The sequence below is a fragment of the Pogoniulus pusillus genome, chromosome 17 (genome assembly GCF_015220805.1).
Source record: "Pogoniulus pusillus isolate bPogPus1 chromosome 17, bPogPus1.pri, whole genome shotgun sequence".
NCBI lineage: Eukaryota > Metazoa > Chordata > Aves > Piciformes > Lybiidae > Pogoniulus > Pogoniulus pusillus.
In genome coordinates, this window is record NC_087280.1 from 1,662,070 (window position 1) to 1,681,322 (window position 19,253).

Genomic DNA, 19,253 nt, shown 5'->3' on the forward strand with positions numbered 1-19,253 from the left:
TCTCCTTCTCTGGAGCCTTTCAAGGGCCATCTGGATGTGTTCCTGTGTGCCCTGAGCTGGATTGTGTGGTCCTGCTCCAGCAGGGGGGTTGGACTGGATGCTCTCTTTGGGTCCCTCCCAACCCCTGACATCCTGTGAATGTCAAACTCTTGGATCCAGAGCAGGACCACGAAGAAGATCCAAGGGCTGGAGCAGCTCTGCTGTGAGGACAGGCTGAGGGAGCTGGGAGTGTTCAGCCTGGAGAAGAGAAGACTCTGGGAGGAATTTAGAGCTGCCTTCCTGAAGGGATCCTGCAGGAAAGCTGCAGAGAGACTCTGCTTAGAGTATCTAAAGACAGGCCAAGGGGGAATGGCTTGGAGCTGAGGCAGAGCAGGGCTAGATTGGAGCTGAGGAAGAAGCTCTGCAGTGTGAGGGTGGGGAGACTCTGGAACAGGCTGCCCAGGAAGATTGTAGCTGCCTCCTGCCTGGAGGTGTTCAAGACCAGATTGGATGAGGCTTTGAGCAACCTGGGCTGGTGGGAGGTGTCTCTGCCCAGGGCAGGGGGTTGGAGTAGATGACCTGTGAGGTCCCTTCCAACCTAAGCCATTCTGTGATTGTCTTCTCTGCTCTGAGCAGCCCCAACTCTCAGCCTGTCCCCAGAGGGGAGGTGCTGCAGCTCTCTGTTCTTTTGCTCAGGGTAAAGCTCACTCTCCTTGGCCACCTCTGTGGAAGTACTGAGGTAGAAGCCCTTTCCTCAGTAGTTTTTCTCCTCACTGGAAGCTCCTTCAAGGCAGCCATAGTTGAACCCCAAATGCAGCTGAGCTGTGAGGTTTTCCAGAGAGGGATGCCAGCCACTTCCATCTCAGGTATTACCCTGAAGGCCCTTGCAGTTTCCAGCCACAGCACTCGAAGTGCACATCAGTATTTACAAGGCCCACAGGTAAACATTTACTCTGGGTACATAGTCAGTAAAATACTTACCTGAAGTCTAGGGGATCCCTCCTGTGAGCACTGCAGTGGGAGCCTGCTGCACCCTGAGCACAGCTTTGGTGCTGGCTGCTGTCAGAAAAACACTCAAACGTTTTCCTTCCAGTAGCAGCTGCTGCTGCTGCTTTCTGTCACTGTGTCACCAGCTCCCACGGAGCCCTTTGCAGGGCTCCACTGATGCTCTTCTCTGCTTAAAGCAGGAAGCCCAGCCCTGGCTCTTGGTGTTGTGTTTGTTGCACAGATCAAGGTGATCACAGAGTCACAGAATTGACAGGTTGGAAGAGAGCTCCAAGCTCAGCCAGCCCAACCTAGCACCCAGCCCTGGCCAGTCATAGAACCAAGCAGGCTGGAAGAGAGCTCCAAGCTCAGCCAGCCCAACCTAGCACCCAGCCCTGGCCAATCACAGAACCAAGCAGGCTGGAAGAGAGCTCCAAGCTCAGCCAGCCCAACCTAGCACCCAGCCCTGCCCAACCAACCAGACCATGGCACTAAGTGCCCCAGCCAGGCTTGGCTGCAACACCTCCAGCCACAGCCACTCCACCACCTCCCTGGGCAGCCCATTCCAATGCCAATCACTCTCTCTGCCAGCAACTTCCTCCTCACAGCCAGCCCAGACCTGCCCTGCCACAGCTTCAGCCTGGGTCCCCTTCTTCTGCTGCTGGCTGCCTGGCAGCAGAGCCCAACCCCAGCTGGCTACAGCCTCCCTGCAGGCAGCTGCAGGCAGCAATGAGCTCTGCCCTGAGCCTCCTCTGCTGCAGGCTGCACCCCCCCAGCTCCCTCAGCCTCTCCTCACAGGGCTGTGCTCCAGGCCCCTCCCCAGCCTTGCTGCCCTTCTCCAAACACTTCCAGCACCTCAGCATCTCTCTGCAATGGAGGAGCCCAGAGCTGGACACAGCACTGCAGGGGTGGCCTGAGCAGTGCTGAGCACAGGGGCACAAGAACCTCCCTTGTCCTGCTGCCCACACTGCTCCTGAGCCAGCCCAGGATGCCACTGGCACACTGCTGGCTCATGTTCAGCTACTATCTACCAGCATCCCCAAATGCTGGTGGGAGGCATGTGGCCACTTCAGCCAGGATGCAAATGATCCCTTCAGAAGGGTGACAGAGCTCAGAATGATCATGGAAGCACAGAATGACTTAGGTTGGAAGGCACCTCAGAGGTGCCAGCCTCCCTGCCATGTGTGTGCTAAAGCTCCTGGCTCTGGAGCACCTGCCCCTGCTGCACTTCTTGTGGCTGCTGAGTGAAATGTTGTGCACAGAGTCACAGAATGGCAGAGCTGGGAGAGACCTCCAGAGCTCATCCAGTCCAAACCCCTGCCAAAAGCAGGGCAGTCCCCCACAGGAATGCCTCCAGGTGGGGTTGGAAAGCCTCCAGAGCAGGAGACTCCACAGCCTCTCTGGGCAGCCTGCTCCAAGGCTCTGGCACCCTCACTGTAGAGGAGTTTCTCCTCATGTTGAGCTGAAACCTTCTCTGCTCCAGTTTGTATCCCTTGCTCCTTGGCTTTACTACTTTGGTCCCCTCCACTTGGCACTCCCCTGCCCCACACTCTTCCTTCCCAGCAGCAGCAGGGTTGGAGGCTGAGCTGTGTCAGTCAGCAGCTGTGTGTCCAGGCAGAAAGCAGTGCCAAGTGGTTTCCCTGAGGGCTCTGTGCTGCAACCAGTGCTGCTCAGCCTCCTCTGCAGTGGCACAGGGGGCTGGAGGCACCCTCAGCCAGTTTGCAGGTGACATCAAGCTGAGTGCTGCAGTTGCCAAGCCTGAGGGACACAGTCTGTTGAAAGGGACCTGGAGCAGCTAGAGAAATGGGCCCAGGTGATCCTTGGGAGGTTCAGTGGGGCCAAAAGCAGGGTCCTGCACGTGGGTCAGAGCAACCCTCAGTATCAGCACAGGCTGGGGGAGGGGGAAGAGCCCTGAGGAGAAGGACTTGGGGGTGCTGGTGGGTGAAGATCCAGTGGCAGACTGCATTGGTTTGGAGGGGACCTTGAAAGGTCACCAAGTCCAGTCCCTTTGCAGTCAACAGGGACATCTTTAACTAGATCAGGTCGCTCAGAGCCCCATTAGGCCTGGCCTTGAATGCTTTCAGGGATGGGACCTCCATCATCTCCTTGGGCTACCTATTCCCCTGTCCATCACCCTTATGGTAAAGAACTGCCTCCTAATGCCCAAGCAGGACATGAGCCAGCACTGAGCAGTGCCAGCCCTGTCCTGGGCTGATCCCCAGCAGTGTGGGCAGCAGGGGCAGGGAGAGGATTCTGCCCCTCTGCTGAGACTCCCCCCTGCAGTGCTGGGGCAGCTCTGGAGCCCTCAGCACAGACAGGGACCTGTTGGAGCAGGGCCAGAGGAGGCCACAGCAGGGCTGGGAGGGCTCTGCTGTGAGGCCAGGCTGGGAGAGTTGGGAGTGTTCAGGCTGGAGAGGAAAAGGCTCCAGGGAGACCTTCTGGTGGCCTTTGAGTGCTTCAAGGTTGAGCTCAGAGAGCTGGGGACAGTTTTGATCAGAGCCTGATGTGACAGGACAGGGGGGATGGTTTGAACTGAAAGAGGGAGACTGGGAGAGAAGGGAGAAGTGTTTGGGTTAGGGGGAAGGGTGCTGAGAGCCTGGCCCAGGTTGCCCAGAGGGGTGGGAGCTGCCCCATCCCTGGCACCAACTCAGGTCAGGTTACTGGGGACTCTGAGCAGCCTGCTGTAGTTGGGGATGTCCCTGCTGGCTGCAGGGGGCTTGGACCAGGTGGCCTTTAAAGATTTCATCCAACCCAAACCAATTTGTTCTTCTCTGATCCCATTTTTCCTTGGGGTTTCTTACTTCAGGCAGTTGAGCTGGTAGGAATTTGGCCTCTTTTCCTCCTCATACCTGTTAGGGACACTTCCAGGGAAATGCCTGTGGTTGCCTGCAGCCTGGATGGGTTTGCTGCTGGCTGAGATGTCAGGTTTGGGTGGAATTGTTGGTTCTGGGTGTCAGACTGTGTCAGAGCTGGAGCTCAGTTGCTTAATGGGGCATGTTTGCAGTAGGCAGCCACTTGTGTGTTTTACCTTAGCTCATGGTGAGTCAGCAGGAGCCACCAGGCAGCCTCATCAGCCTGAGCCTCCAGGAAGGCAGATGAGCAGAGTGGCTTCTCTCAGCTGGCAGGCAGTGGCACCAGTACAGGCTGGGGCTGCCTTGCTGGAAAGTGGTTCCATGGAGCTCTTCCACTGCAGGTCTGCAGGCTCCTTGGCACTCACAAAAGCTCTCTCACTGGAGTAGATATCCCAGAGGATGTACTGGGAACATGGATTTGTTTTCAGTGAAAAAGCTTTTTGCCTTTGGTAGCTCCCTTGGACAGGGTTTGCTCACATCTAGAAACCTGGGGTGTGCAGCCTGCAGCAGAGGAGGCTCAGGGCAGAGCTCATTGCTGCCTGCAGCTGCCTGCAGGGAGGCTGTAGCCAGCTGGGGTTGGGCTCTGCTGCCAGGCAGCCAGCAACAGAAGAAGGGGACCCAGGCTGAAGCAGGTCTGGGCTGGCAGTGAGGAGGAAGTTCCTGGCAGAGAGAGTGATTGGCATTGGAATGGGCTGCCCAGGGATGTGGTGGAGTGGCTGTGGCTGGAGGTGTTGCAGCCAAGCCTGGCTGGGGCACTTAGTGCCATGGTCTGGTTGGTTGGGCAGGGCTGGGTGCTAGGTGGGGCTGGCTGAGCTTGGAGCTCTCTTCCCACCTGCCTGACTCTGTGATTCTATGAGGCTGTGGTGAGGCAGTTAGCAACAGCAGGAGGAAGTAAAGCAGTGCACAGCTTCCTAGCTCTGCCAAACAGCCTTGATCCTGGGATGCACTTGGTGCTGGGGAGCAGGGAAGAAATGACAGGACCTGAAAGCAATTCACTGCTCTCTCAATGCAGTTTGAAGTAGAAGAGCAAAGTTGGTGGTGAAGAGGATGGATGTTGGAATGCTGACAGGAGCAGTGGATGGAGTTGTCTCTATTAAGCAGAGAGCCCAGCCTGGGTTGGAGCAGGCCACAGCAGTTTTGGGATGCCAGTAGGGGTGAGGTGCTGCTGATATGCACTGCAAGGGGAGGAAGGGAGCAGAGGGTTTGAAGGGCTGTCAAAAGTGCTGTGCTTCTCCCTAAGGACCTGGGGGTGCTGGAATGTCAGCCAGGAAGTGCCCAGGTGGCCAGGAAGGCCACCAGCATTTTGCCCTGGACCAAAGCCAGCGAGGCCAGCAGGAAGCAGGAAAGTGATTGTGCCCCAGTGTTGGGCACTGGTGAGGACACAGCTTCAATACTGGGTTCAGTTCTGGGTGGCACACCAGGCCCTGAGATCCTGGAGCTTACCTAGAGAGGAGCAATGTGGCTGGTGAGGGGTTTGGAGCAGCTGGGGGAGCTGGGGGTGTTCAGCTTGGAGGAGGCTGAGGGCAGAGCTCATTGCTCTCTGCAGCTCCCTGGGAGGAGGCTGCAGTGAGCTGGGGTTGGGCTCTGCTCTCTAGTCTCAGGTGATAGAAGGAGAGGGAATGGCCTGGAGTTGTGCTAGGGGAGGATTAGGTTGGAGAGGAGGAAAAATGCCTTTGTTGCCAGAGTTGTTCAGGGGGTGGCAGAGGCTGCCCAGGGAGGTGGTGGAGTGCCCATGCCCGGAGCTGTTCAAGGAGCTGTAGCTGTGGCACTTCAGGATCTACTTTAGTGGTCATGGTAGTTGGGTTACAGTTGGGCTTGGTGACCTAAAGATCTCTGCCAGCCTTAATGACTCTGATTCTAAGATGAAAATAGGGACCAAGCAACTGAAAAGCAACCCTTGAGCAGTGCCAGCTGAGGAAGATTCAAGCCCCTGAGCTGTGAAGGGGGTGAGGAGGGGGAAGTGCTTTGCAGCAGAGATGGTAGCCTGCAGCTGTGTGGTATGAGACAGGGATATGCACTGGGCTCAGCTCTCAGTGCAGTGTGGGCAGAGCTGCTTTGCTCCAGAAGGAAGTAGCAGACTGGATGGAACCTGTTAGTGAGCCTCTTAACAGGTAATTTTGGGGATGATAGAATGGTTTGGGTTGGAGGGGACCTTCAGGACCACTTGCTGTGTGCAGGGACAGCTCTCAGCTAGCCCTGATTGCTCAAGGCCTCAGCCAGCCTGGCCTTCAACACCTCCAGGAAAGGGGCAGCCACAGCCTCCCTGGGCAAGCTGTGCCAGTGGCTCACCACCCTCACTGCCAAGAATCTCTTCCTCATCTCCAGTCTCAGTCTCCCCTCTCCCAGCTCCAAGCTTGTCCCTTGTCCTGGTACTCCCAGCCCTTCTAACAGGTCCCTTCTTGTTTTTCTTGTAGACCCTATTCAGGTACTGGAGGGCTGCTCTAAGGTCTCCCCAAAGGCTTCTCTTCTCCAGGCTGCTCACAAGTGCAACTTTTGCACAGATCTTACAATCACAGAACCAAGCAGGTTGGCAGAGAGCTCCAAGCTCAGCCAGCCCAGCCTAGCACCCAGCCCTGCCCAACCAACCAGACCATGGCACTAAGTGCCCCAGCCAGGCTTGGCTGCAACACCTCCAGCCACAGCCACTCCACCACCTCCCTGGGCAGCCCATTCCAGTGCCAATCACTCTCTCTGCCAACAACTTCCTCCTCACAGCCAGCCCAGACCTGCCCTGCCACAGCTTCAGCCTGGGTCCCCTTCTGCTGCTGCTGGCTGCCTGGCAGCAGAGCCCAACCCCAGCTGGCTACAGCCTCCCTGCAGGCAGCTGCAGGCAGCAATGAGCTGTGCCCTGAGCCTCCTCTGCTGCAGGCTGCACCCCCCCAGCTCCCTCAGCCTCTCCTCACAGGGCTGTGCTCCAGGCCCCTCCCCAGCCTTGCTGCCCTTCTCCAAACACCTTCCAGCACAGTATCACAGTATCACCAAGGTTGGAAGAGACCTCACAGATCATCAAGTCCAACCCTTTACCACAGTGCCCAAGGCTAGACCATGGCACCAAGTGCCACATCCAACCTTGCCTTGAACTGCCCCAGGGACGACGACTCCACCACCTCCCCAGGCAGCCCATTCCAGTGCCTAATGACTCTCTCAGCATCTCTCTGCAATGGAGGAGCCCAGAGCTGGGCACAGCACTGCAGGGGTGGCCTGAGCAGTGCTGAGCACAGGGGCACAAGAACCTCCCTTGTCCTGCTGCCCACACTGCTCCTGAGCCAGCCCAGGATGCCATTGGCTCTGCTGCCCACCTGGGCACTGCTGCCTCCTCTGCAGCTCCTCTCTGCCACCACCCCCAGCTCCCTCTCTGCCTGCCTGCTCTCAGCCACTCTGGCCCCAGCCTCTAGTGCTGCTTGGGGTTGTTGTGGCCAAAGTGCAGAACCCTGCCCTTGGCCTTGTTCAGTCTCATCCCCTTGGCCTCTGCCCACCCATGCAGCCTGGCCAGGTCCCTCTGCAGGGCTCTGCTACCCTCCAACAGATCAACACCTGCTCTTGTGAACACAGATCTGCCTGGTGCCAGTGAGGAGATGCCAGCACACCACCTCCTGTCCCTCTGGCATTGTCATAAGCATGTAGCTGACCACCAGTGCCAGGGCTGAAGTGGCATCACAGCATTTGTCTTCTTGGCAGTCATCATCCCCAGCTGCCTGTCTGCCCTCCTCACACAGAGGATGTCCTAAAGGAGTGGTGCTGCATGTGAGGGCAGTTTGAAGGCTGGGATACCTTTATGGAGTTAATATTTATCCATGGCTCCTTAGTAAACAAAGCCTGCAGTGGGGCTGTGCTGAAATGTCCCAGCTGCAGTAATCCTGAGGCAAACAAAGGCACTCAAATCCCTCAGCTCACACGGCAGAAGTGGCAAAGCCTCCTGTGTCTGCTGCAGTGCCAGGCCCCACACTGCCTTCACCACTGCCTTCACCACTGCCTCTGTGGTGAGTTCAAACACACACCTTGGGAAGGCTCTGAACTTCAGCCCTGCCTCTGTGCATGGCTGCAGGGACAGGGAGCTGCTGGTGGCCTTCAGTCGTAGATTCACAGTCTGGGTTGGGTTGGAAGGGACCTTCAAGCCCAGGTTCCAGCCTGTCCTGGAACACCTCCAAGGAGGGGGCAGCCACAACCTCCCTGGGCAACCTGTGCCAGCATCTCCCCACCCTCACCATCAAGAATTTCTTCCTCATCTCTAGTCTCACTCTCCCCTCTCCCAGCTCAAAGCCATTGTCCCTCGTCCTGGCACTCCCAGCCCTTGTCACAATTCCTTCCCCAGCTCTCCTGTCTCCCTTTTCAGCTACTGGAAGTCTGCTCTAAGGTGTCCCTGGAGCCTTCTGCAGGCTGCACAGCCCCAGCTCTCCCAGCTTTCAATCTTCAGCTGACTGCACTGTGGTTAGATGTGGGAGTTCTCCCTGGCTAGGTGCCAGCTGATTTGGATTCTGGTTGGTGCTGCGGGGAGGGAGCTGGGGTGGGTGATCTGTTTGCTGGGTTTGAGTGAGGGATGTGTGTGCAGGTGAGATTAGCTGCTTCATTGTCAGGCTTGATTGGTCCTTCCCAGCTGCTGCAGGTTGGAGAAGCAGAGGTGGTGGTGTCTTGATGGCAGGAGGAGGCTGCCCTACCTGCTGATGATACTTGCAAGTTTAGTCCTCCCTGCCAAGTGGAGGAGCTTTCAACCAAACCAGTGTCCAGTGCTGGGCTCCCCAGATCAAGAGGGACAGGGATATGCTAGAGAGAATCCAGTGGAAGCCATGGAGATGGTGAAGGGTCTGGAGGAGGAGAAGCTGAGACTTGAGGCTGTTTAGCCTGGAGGAGACTAAGCATCTTACAAGTTTCTGAGGGGTGGGTGTCAGGAAGAAAGGGCCAGGCTCTTTTCAGTGGTGTCTGTGATAGGACAAGTGGCAATAGACACACATGTGCACATGCAGCCCAGAGAGCCAAAAGGGGGCTGGGCTGCAGCAGCAGCAGTGTGGCCAGCAGGGCCAGGGAGGGGATTCTCCCCCTCTGCTGTGCCCTGCTGAGAGCCCACCTGGAGTGCTGCATCCAGCTCTGGAGCCCCTGGGCCAAGAGGGCTGTGGAGATGCTGGAGAGTGTCCAGAGCAGGGCCAGGAGGCTGCTGAGAGGCTGCAGCAGCTCTGCTGTGAGCACAGCCTGAAAGAGTTGAGGCTGTGCAGGCTGGAGCAGAGGAGGCTCCCAGGGGACCTTCTTGTGGCCTTGCAGGGTCTGAAGGGGGCTCCAAAAAATCTGGGGAGGGACTTTGGAGGCTGTGAGGGAGTGTCAGGAGTGGGGGAAATGGAGCAAAGGTGGAGGTGGGGAGAGTGAGGCTGGAGGTGAGGAGGAAGTTGTTGAGCAGGAGAGTGGTGAGAGGCTGGAATGGGTTGCCCAGGGAGGGGGTTGAGGCCCCATGGCTGGAGGTGTTTGAGGCCAGGCTGGCTGAGGCTGTGGTCAGGCTGCTCTAGGGTAGGGTGTCCCTGAGCATGGCAGGGGGTTGGAACTGGATGATTCTGTTCTGTCTTTCACCCAGCCCTGCCCAACCAACCAGACCATGGCACTAAGTGCCCCAGCCAGGCTTGGCTTCAACACCTCCAGCCACAGCCACTCCACCACCTCCCTGGGCAGCCCATTCCAGTGCCAATCACTCTCTCTGCCAGGAACTTCCTCCTCACAGCCAGCCCAGACCTGCCCTGCCACAGCTTCAGCCTGGGTCCCCTTCTTCTGGTGCTGGCTGCCTGGCAGCAGAGCCCAACCCCAGCTGGCTACAGCCTCCCTGCAGGCAGCTGCAGGCAGCAATGAGCTGTGCCCTGAGCCTCCTCTGCTGCAGGCTGCACCCCCCCAGCTCCCTCAGCCTCTCCTCACAGGGCTGTGCTCCAGGCCCCTCCCCAGCCTTGCTGCCCTGCTCCAAACACCTTCCAGCACCTCAATATCTCTCTGCAAGGGAGCAGCCCAGAACCTGCCCAATGGCCCCCAGGGAGGTGATGCAAGCTCCCCCTGTGCTGTGCTGTGTGTGCAGGTTCTAAGCTCCCCTGTGCTGTGTGTGCAGGCACAAAGCTCCCCTGTGCTGTGCTGTGTGTGCAGGTTCTCAGCTCCCCTGTGCTGTGCTGTGTGTGCAGGTACAAACTCCCCTGTGCTGTGCTGTGTGTGCAGGTACAGAGCTCCCCTGTGCTGTGCTGTGTGTGCAGGTACAAACTCCCCTGTGCTGTGCTGTGTGTGCAGGTATAAACTCCCCTGTGCTGTGCTGTGTGTGCAGGTACAAACTCCCCTGTGCTGTGCTGTGTGTGCAGGTCCAAAGCTCCCCTGTGCTGTGCTGTGTGTGCAGGCACAAAGCTCCCCTGTGCTGTGCTGTGTGTGCAGGTACAAAACTCCCCTGTGCTGTGCTGTGTGTGCAGGTACAGAGCTCCCCTGTGCTGTGCTGTGTGTGCAGGTTCTAAGCTCCCCTGTGCTGTGCTGTGTGTGCAGGTACAAAGCTCCCCTGTGCTGTGCTGTGTGTGCAGGTACAAACTCCCCTGTGCTGTGCTGTGTGTGCAGGTACAGAGCTCCCCTGTGCTGTGCTGTGTGTGCAGGTACAGAGCTCCCCTGTGCTGTGCTGTGTGTGCAGGTACAAACTCCCCTGTGCTGTGCTGTGTGTGCAGGTACAAACTCCCCTGTGCTGTGCTGTGTGTGCAGGTACAAACTCCCCTGTGCTGTGCTGTGTGTGCAGGTACAAACTCCCCTGTGCTGTGCTGTGTGTGCAGGTACAAACTCCCCTGTGCTGTGCTGTGTGTGCAGGTCCAAAGCTCCCCTGTGCTGTGCTGTGTGTGCAGGTACAGAGCTCCCCTGTGCTGTGCTGTGTGTGCAGGTACAAACTCCCCTGTGCTGTGCTGTGTGTGCAGGTACAAACTCCCCTGTGCTGTGCTGTGTGTGCAGATTCTGAGCTCCCCTGTGCTGTGCTGTGTGTGCAGGTTCTCAGCTCCCCTGTGCTGTGCTGTGTGTGCAGGTACAGAGCTCCCCTGTGCTGTGCTGTGTGTGCAGGTACAAACTCCCCTGTGCTGTGCTGTGTGTGCAGGTACAAACTCCCCTGTGCTGTGCTGTGTGTGCAGGTACAGAGCTCCCCTGTGCTGTGCTGTGTGTGCAGGTACAAACTCCCCTGTGCTGTGCTGTGTGTGCAGGTACAGAGCTCCCCTGTGCTGTGCTGTGTGTGCAGGTACAGAGCTCCCCTGTGCTGTGCTGTGTGTGCAGGTACAGAGCTCCCCTGTGCTGTGCTGTGTGTGCAGGTACAAACTCCCCTGTGCTGTGTTGTGTGTGCAGGTACAAACTCCCCTGTGCTGTGCTGTGTGTGCAGGTACAGAGCTCCCCTGTGCTGTGCTGTGTGTGCAGGTACAGAGCTCCCCTGTGCTGTGCTGTGTGTGCAGGTACAAACTCCCCTGTGCTGTGCTGTGTGTGCAGGTACAAACTCCCCTGTGCTGTGCTGTGTGTGCAGGTACAGAGCTCCCCTGTGCTGTGCTGTGTGTGCAGGTACAAACTCCCCTGTGCTGTGCTGTGTGTGCAGGTTCTCAGCTCCCCTGTGCTGTGCTGTGTGTGCAGGTTCTAAGCTCCCCTGTGCTGTGCTGTGTGTGCAGGTACAGAGCTCCCCTGTGCTGTGCTGTGTGTGCAGGTACAAACTCCCCTGTGCTGTGCTGTGTGTGCAGGTACAAACTCGCCTGTGCTGTGCTGTGTGTGCAGGTACAAACTCCCCTGTGCTGTGCTGTGTGTGCAGGTACAGAGCTCCCCTGTGCTGTGCTGTGTGTGCAGGTTCTCAGCTCCCCTGTGCTGTGCTGTGTGTGCAGGTACAAACTCTCCTGTGCTGTGCTGTGTGTGCAGGTACAGAGCTCCCCTGTGCTGTGCTGTGTGTGCAGGTACAAACTCCCCTGTGCTGTGCTGTGTGTGCAGGTACAGAGCTCCCCTGTGCTGTGCTGTGTGTGCAGGTACAGAGCTCCCCTGTGCTGTGCTGTGTGTGCAGGTACAAACTCCCCTGTGCTGTGCTGTGTGTGCAGGTACAGAACTCCCCTGTGCTGTGCTGTGTGTGCAGGTACAAACTCCCCTGTGCTGTGCTGTGTGTGCAGGTACAGAGCTCCCCTGTGCTGTGCTGTGTGTGCAGGTACAAACTCCCCTGTGCTGTGCTGTGTGTGCAGGTACAGAGCTCCCCTGTGCTGTGCTATGTGTGCAGGTACAGAGCTCCCCTGTGCTGTGCTGTGTGTGCAGGTTCTCAGCTCCCCTGTGCTGTGCTGTGTGTGCAGGTACAGAGCTCCCCTGTGCTGTGCTGTGTGTGCAGGTACAGAGCTCCCCTGTGCTGTGCTGTGTGTGCAGGTACAAACTCCCCTGTGCTGTGCTGTGTGTGCAGGTACAGAGCTCCCCTGTGCTGTGCTGTGTGTGCAGGTACAAACTCCCCTGTGCTGTGCTGTGTGTGCAGGTACAGAGCTCCCCTGTGCTGTGCTGTGTGTGCAGGTCCAAAGCTCCCCTGTGCTGTGCTGTGTGTGCAGGTTCTAAGCTCCCCTGTGCTGTGCTGTGTGTGCAGGTACAAACTCCCCTGTGCTGTGCTGTGTGTGCAGGTACAGAGCTCCCCTGTGCTGTGCTGTGTGTGCAGGTACAAACTCCCCTGTGCTGTGCTGTGTGTGCAGGTTCTAAGCTCCCCTGTGCTGTGCTGTGTGTGCAGGTACAAAGCTCCCCTGTGCTGTGCTGTGTGTGCAGGTACAAACTCCCCTGTGCTGTGCTGTGTGTGCAGGTACAGAGCTCCCCTGTGCTGTGCTGTGTGTGCAGGTACAAACTCCCCTGTGCTGTGCTGTGTGTGCAGGTTCTCAGCTCCCCTGTGCTGTGCTGTGTGTGCAGGTTCTAAGCTCCCCTGTGCTGTGCTGTGTGTGCAGGTTCTAAGCTCCCCTGTGCTGTGCTGTGTGTGCAGGTACAGAGCTCCCCTGTGCTGTGCTGTGTGTGCAGGTACAAACTCCCCTGTGCTGTGCTGTGTGTGCAGGTACAGAGCTCCCCTGTGCTGTGCTGTGTGTGCAGGTACAGAGCTCCCCTGTGCTGTGCTGTGTGTGCAGGTACAAACTCCCCTGTGCTGTGCTGTGTGTGCAGGTACAAACTCCCCTGTGCTGTGCTGTGTGTGCAGGTTCACAGCTCCCCTGTGCTGTGCTGTGTGTGCAGGTACAAACTCCCCTGTGCTGTGCTGTGTGTGCAGGTACAGAGCTCCCCTGTGCTGTGCTGTGTGTGCAGGTACAGAGCTCCCCTGTGCTGTGCTGTGTGTGCAGGTACAAACTCCCCTGTGCTGTGCTGTGTGTGCAGGTACAGAGCTCCCCTGTGCTGTGCTGTGTGTGCAGGTACAAACTCCCCTGTGCTGTGCTGTGTGTGCAGGTTCTCAGCTCCCCTGTGCTGTGCTGTGTGTGCAGGTTCTAAGCTCCCCTGTGCTGTGCTGTGTGTGCAGGTACAAACTCCCCTGTGCTGTGCTGTGTGTGCAGGTTCAAAGCTCCCCTGTGCTGTGCTGTGTGTGCAGGTACAGAGCTCCCCTGTGCTGTGCTGTGTGTGCAGGTACAAACTCCCCTGTGCTGTGCTGTGTGTGCAGGTACAAACTCGCCTGTGCTGTGCTGTGTGTGCAGGTACAAACTCCCCTGTGCTGTGCTGTGTGTGCAGGTACAGAGCTCCCCTGTGCTGTGCTGTGTGTGCAGGTACAAACTCCCCTGTGCTGTGCTGTGTGTGCAGGTACAGAGCTCCCCTGTGCTGTGCTGTGTGTGCAGGTTCTCAGCTCCCCTGTGCTGTGCTGTGTGTGCAGGTACAAACTCCCCTGTGCTGTGCTGTGTGTGCAGGTACAGAGCTCCCCTGTGCTGTGCTGTGTGTGCAGGTACAAACTCCCCTGTGCTGTGCTGTGTGTGCAGGTACAGAGCTCCCCTGTGCTGTGCTGTGTGTGCAGGTACAGAGCTCCCCTGTGCTGTGCTGTGTGTGCAGGTACAGAGCTCCCCTGTGCTGTGCTGTGTGTGCAGGTACAGAGCTCCCCTGTGCTGTGCTGTGTGTGCAGGTACAGAGCTCCCCTGTGCTGTGCTGTGTGTGCAGGTACAGAGCTCCCCTGTGCTGTGCTGTGTGTGCAGGTACAAACTCCCCTGTGCTGTGCTGTGTGTGCAGGTACAAAGCTCCCCTGTGCTGTGCTGTGTGTGCAGGTTCTCAGCTCCCCTGTGCTGTGCTGTGTGTGCAGGTTCTCAGCTCCCCTGTGCTGTGCTGTGTGTGCAGGTACAGAGCTCCCCTGTGCTGTGCTGTGTGTGCAGGTACAGAGCTCCCCTGTGCTGTGCTGTGTGTGCAGGTACAAACTCCCCTGTGCTGTGCTGTGTGTGCAGGTACAAACTCCCCTGTGCTGTGCTGTGTGTGCAGGTACAGAGCTCCCCTGTGCTGTGCTGTGTGTGCAGGTTCTCAGCTCCCCTGTGCTGTGCTGTGTGTGCAGGTACAAACTCCCCTGTGCTGTGCTGTGTGTGCAGGTACAAACTCCCCTGTGCTGTGCTGTGTGTGCAGGTTCTAAGCTGCCCTGTGCTGTGCTGTGTGTGCAGGTTCTCAGCTCCCCTGTGCTGTGCTGTGTGTGCAGGTACAGAGCTCCCCTGTGCTGTGCTGTGTGTGCAGGTACAAACTCCCCTGTGCTGTGCTGTGTGTGCAGGTACAGAGCTCCCCTGTGCTGTGCTGTGTGTGCAGGTACAGAGCTCCCCTGTGCTGTGCTGTGTGTGCAGGTACAGAGCTCCCCTGTGCTGTGCTGTGTGTGCAGGTACAAACTCCCCTGTGCTGTGCTGTGTGTGCAGGTACAAACTCCCCTGTGCTGTGCTGTGTGTGCAGGTACAAACTCCCCTGTGCTGTGCTGTGTGTGCAGGTACAAAGCTCCCCTGTGCTGTGCTGTGTGTGCAGGTTCTCAGCTCCCCTGTGCTGTGCTGTGTGTGCAGGTTCTCAGCTCCCCTGTGCTGTGCTGTGTGTGCAGGTACAGAGCTCCCCTGTGCTGTGCTGTGTGTGCAGGTACAGAGCTCCCCTGTGCTGTGCTGTGTGTGCAGGTACAAACTCCCCTGTGCTGTGCTGTGTGTGCAGGTACAAACTCCCCTGTGCTGTGCTGTGTGTGCAGGTACAGAGCTCCCCTGTGCTGTGCTGTGTGTGCAGGTTCTCAGCTCCCCTGTGCTGTGCTGTGTGTGCAGGTACAAACTCCCCTGTGCTGTGCTGTGTGTGCAGGTTCTAAGCTGCCCTGTGCTGTGCTGTGTGTGCAGGTTCTCAGCTCCCCTGTGCTGTGCTGTGTGTGCAGGTTCTCAGCTCCCCTGTGCTGTGCTGTGTGTGCAGGTACTTCGATGGCAACCTGGAGAAGCTCTTTGCAGAGTGCCATGTCATCAACCCCAGCAAGAAGTCTCGGACGCGCCAGATGAACACCAGGTCGTCTGCCCAGGACATGCCTTGTCAGATCTGCTATCTCAACTACCCAAACTCGGTGAGTACCTGCCAGCCCCTGCCTGCCCAGGCTGCACAGACTGTCTCTGCAGAGCATCTCTCCAGCAGCCTTTGGAAAGGGAGCTGAGGTCTCAGTTGGTTCGCTGAGTCCTCAGCCGGCAATGGGCGCTGCAGCCCAGAGGGCAAATCGCATCCTGGGCTGCAGCAAAAGCAGTGTGGTCAGCAGATGTGAGAGGTGATTCTGTCCCTCTGCTCTGGGGAGACCTTAGCTGAGGTGTCTCCAGCTGTGAGGTCCCCAACATGAGAGGCCTGGACTTGCTGGAGTGGCTCCAGAGGAAGCAGTCAAGATGCCCTCTGCAGCACCTCCCCTATGGGGACAGGCTGAGAGAGTTGGGGAGGTTCAGCCTGGAGAAGAGAAGGCTCCAGGGAGACCTTAGAGCTGCATTTCAGTATCTGCAGGGGACCTACAGGAAGGCCTGGGAGGGACTGTTCAGAAGGGCTTGGAGTGATGGGGTGAGGAGCAGTGGTTTGAAACTAGAGCAAGGCAGAGACAGGTTGGACATCAGAGGAAGTTCTTCAGAGTGGAAGAGGTTGTCCAAGGCTGTGGTGCAGGCCCCATCCCTGGAGCCACTGAAGGTCAGACTCAGTTTGGCCTTGGGCAGCTTGCTCTGGTTGGAGGTGCCCCTGCTGCCTGCAGTGGGGGTGGACAGGGTGACCTTTGAGGGTCCCTTCTAAGCCAGTGCAATCTGGGAATCTTCTGCTCTGCAGTGGGTGCATTACAGACTGGAGAGGCTGGCAAGAGACAGACCTCTCTGTTGGGAGGTCCTGGAAGAAACAAGATGAGTGGAGAAGCTGGAATGTGGGAGTTCATCTGTGGCTTTGCCAAAAGGCAGGGTGATGACATAATAAGAGAAAGTCTTCCTCCTTTGGAACCTCCTGTTCCTGGTGGAGCTCTCCTGACCCTCCAGGACTCCATGCCTGCCCTTTGAAGAGCAAAGCAGCCCTCTCAGGCTCTGGGGCTGTGTGCTGAGCTTTGCAGCAAGAATGGAAACCATCAGGAGCTTTGGGGTTTGTCAGTAGCCTTGGGTGAAGGAGCCTTGCTGCTGTGACCTGCTGGCAAGCCTTTTCCTGCCTCTGGAGCAGGCAGAGCAGAGCCCAGTGTAAGGCCACTGAGACTGGGAGTGCTCAGTATGCACCAGCACTGGGGGCTGCCAGCCCTGCCCTGGGCTGATCCCCAGCAGTGTGGGCAGCAGGGGCAGGGAGGGGATTCTGCCCCTCTGCTGTGCTCTGTTGAGATCCCCCTTGCAGTGCTGGGGCAGCTCTGGAGCCCTCAGCACAGACAGGGACCTGTTGGAGCAGGGCCAGAGGAGGCCACAGCAGGGCTGGAAGGGCTCTGCTGTGAGGCCAGGCTGGGAGTTGGGCTTGTTGAGCCTGGAGAGAAGAAGGGTCACTAAGGGCCCTTCCAAGCTCAGCTGTTCCATGAGGACATTCAGATGGCTTAGGCTGTTGGTGCTGTCATCATTCCTGAAGTGAAGAAGAAAGGCAGAGTGGGGTGGTCATGGAAAACCCATCCTGGAGCAGCTGGTTGCATCCTGGCTACTCCCAGAGGAGCATGGCCAGGGCTGGAGTGGCAGGGTGGAACAGAGCTGTCCCCTCTGACAGTGCCCTGCTGCACAAGCCACTCTTACCCCTTGGACTGTGTGGCTTTGTGGCAGCTTTCTCCCTTGACATCTGCTGTCAGCTGGGCCAAAAATAACTGGGAACTCCCTCAAAGTCAAGAAGGGAGTTGCAGGCTGCTGTGAGGTGGTAGCAGGCTGTGAGGAAGCGTGGAGGCAGCCTCTCAGCTGGGCACACAGCAGACTTCCTCACTGCCTGCACCCAGTGACAGCAGGACCTGTGCTCTAAAGCTTCTTTGGGTGTCTTTGCTGCAGGAGTACTGAGGTTTGGTGAGGGATGAGCTCCTGGGCATAGGCTCATGGATTGGAAGGGACCCTCAGAGGTCATCTTGTCCAGTCCCCCTGCAGGCAGCAGGGACACCTCCAACTAGAGCAGGCTGCCCTGGGCCACATGGAGTCTGATCTTCAGTATCTGCAGGGGAGAGGCCTCCACCACAGCCCATGGCAACCTCTTGCAGTGTTTTACTGCTCTCATTGTGCAGAACTTCCTCCTTCTGTCCAACCTCAATCTGCCCTGCTCTGATTTCCTAGAATCACAGAATTGACCAGGCTGGGAGAGAGCTCCAGGATCATCCAGTCCAGCCCAACCTAGCACCCAGCCCTGCCCAACCAACCAGACCATGGCACTAAGTGCCCCAGCCAGGCTTGGCTGCAACACCCCCAGCCACAGCCACTCCACCACCTCCCTGGGCAGCCCATTCCAGTGCCAATCACTCTCTCTGCCAACAACTTCCTCCTCACAGCCAGCCCAGACCTGCCCTGGCACAGCTTCAGCCTCTGTCCCCTTCTGCTGCTGCTGCTTGCCTGGCAGCAGAGCCCAACCCCAGCTGGCTACAGCCTCCCTGCAGGCAGCTGCAGGCAGCAATGAGCTCTGCCCTGAGCCTCCTCTGCTGCAGGCTGCACCCCCCCCAGCTCCCTCAGCCTCTCCTCACAGGGCTGTGCTCCAGGCCCCTCCCCAGCCTTGCTGCCCTGCTCCAAACACCTTCCAGCACCTCAGCAGCTCTCTGCAATGCAGGAGCCCAGAGCTGGACACAGCACTGCAGGGGTGGCCTGAGCAGTGCTGAGCACAGGGGCAGAAGAACCTCCCTTGTCCTGCTGCCCACACTGCTCCTGAGCCAGCCCAGGATGCCATTGGCTCTGCTGCCCACCTGGGCACTGCTGCCTCCTCTGCAGCTCCTCTCTGCCACCACCCCCAGCTCCCTCTCTGCCTGCCTGCTCTCAGCCACTCTGGCCCCAGCCTCTAGTGCTGCTTGGGGTTGTTGTGGCCAAAGTGCACAACCCTGCCCTTGGCCTTGTTCAGTCTCATCCCCTTGGCCTCTGCCCACCCATGCAGCCTGGCCAGGTCCCTCTGCAGGGCTCTGCTACCCTCCAACAGCTCCACAGCTGCTCCTAGCTTGGTGCCATCTGCAAACTTACTGCTGCTGGACTCAATCCCCTGCTCCAGAGCATCAGTAAATTTCAAACGTTCTTCCTTGCTTTATGATGTGGGAAGAGTCAGAGCTGGCCCCAAGCTGTGTGCTGCTGCCAACCTGTAAGCTAGAGATGTTGGGGCTCTTCTGTCGTGCCCCTCATTGCCAGGAGACATCATTTGAACATGTGTGGGGCATCAGATGCCATCAGTAATGGCTCCAAGTTCAGCAGGTGTTTTTTTCCACTCACTGAATTGGCCAAACTGAGCATGGTGTAGCTGTCAGCTTCCTCTCCTTGAGCCAGGGTGCTGACAGGGCACACCACTCTTGTGGCTTCCAAAGAAAGCAGAGGTGTGGCTAAGTGTCTCTGTTTTGAGCTGAAGTCAGCTGCTGAGCCCACCTCCTGCTGGCTGCTCAGGTCAGGCTGTGGTAGGTGCTTCTGGCACCCACCTCCTGCTTCTGGCAGGGCTGTGGCAGCACCAGGCAGAGCTGAGGCCACAGCTCTCAACCTGAGGCTGCAACATCAGCAGAGGTTTCCAAGCCTCAGGTTCAGAGCTGTGCCCTTGCTGGTGGCAGGGTGCCAGAGGAGTGCAAATCACAAAAGGACAGGGCTGTGGAGAGAAGGTGCCAGCAAGCAGCCTCCCTGTGCAACCAGAGATGAGCAGAGGGCAGCTGGGACAGCAGTGCTGTGTGAGCAGGGAGCTCAGGCAGGCTTCTGAGCCTGTCATGCTCAGGAAGAGCATGGCCTTCTCTAAGTGCACTCTTCCTGCTGCTGTTGCAGCCTGGCCTGCAGGGAAGAACAGGGCTCTTTGCCCTTGGATGATATCCCAGGGTAAAGCTCTTTTATTGGCTGAGAAGATGAGCAGAGGGCTGGAGAAGCTCCCCTGTGGGGACAGGCTGGGAGAGTTTGGCCT

At 58.0% G+C, this 19,253-nt stretch overlaps 1 protein-coding gene across 1 annotated transcript in view; it reads left to right on the plus strand.

Moving 5' to 3' along the window:
• The window catches only part of ARIH1 (ariadne RBR E3 ubiquitin protein ligase 1), a 101,833-nt gene that overhangs the window by 44,117 nt on the left and 38,463 nt on the right, over window positions 1-19,253 (plus strand). The window contains exon 3 of the mRNA XM_064157219.1: window positions 15,150-15,294. Within this exon, the coding sequence (XP_064013289.1) occupies window positions 15,150-15,294 (145 nt within the window). The remainder of the gene's footprint in view (window positions 1-15,149; window positions 15,295-19,253) is intronic.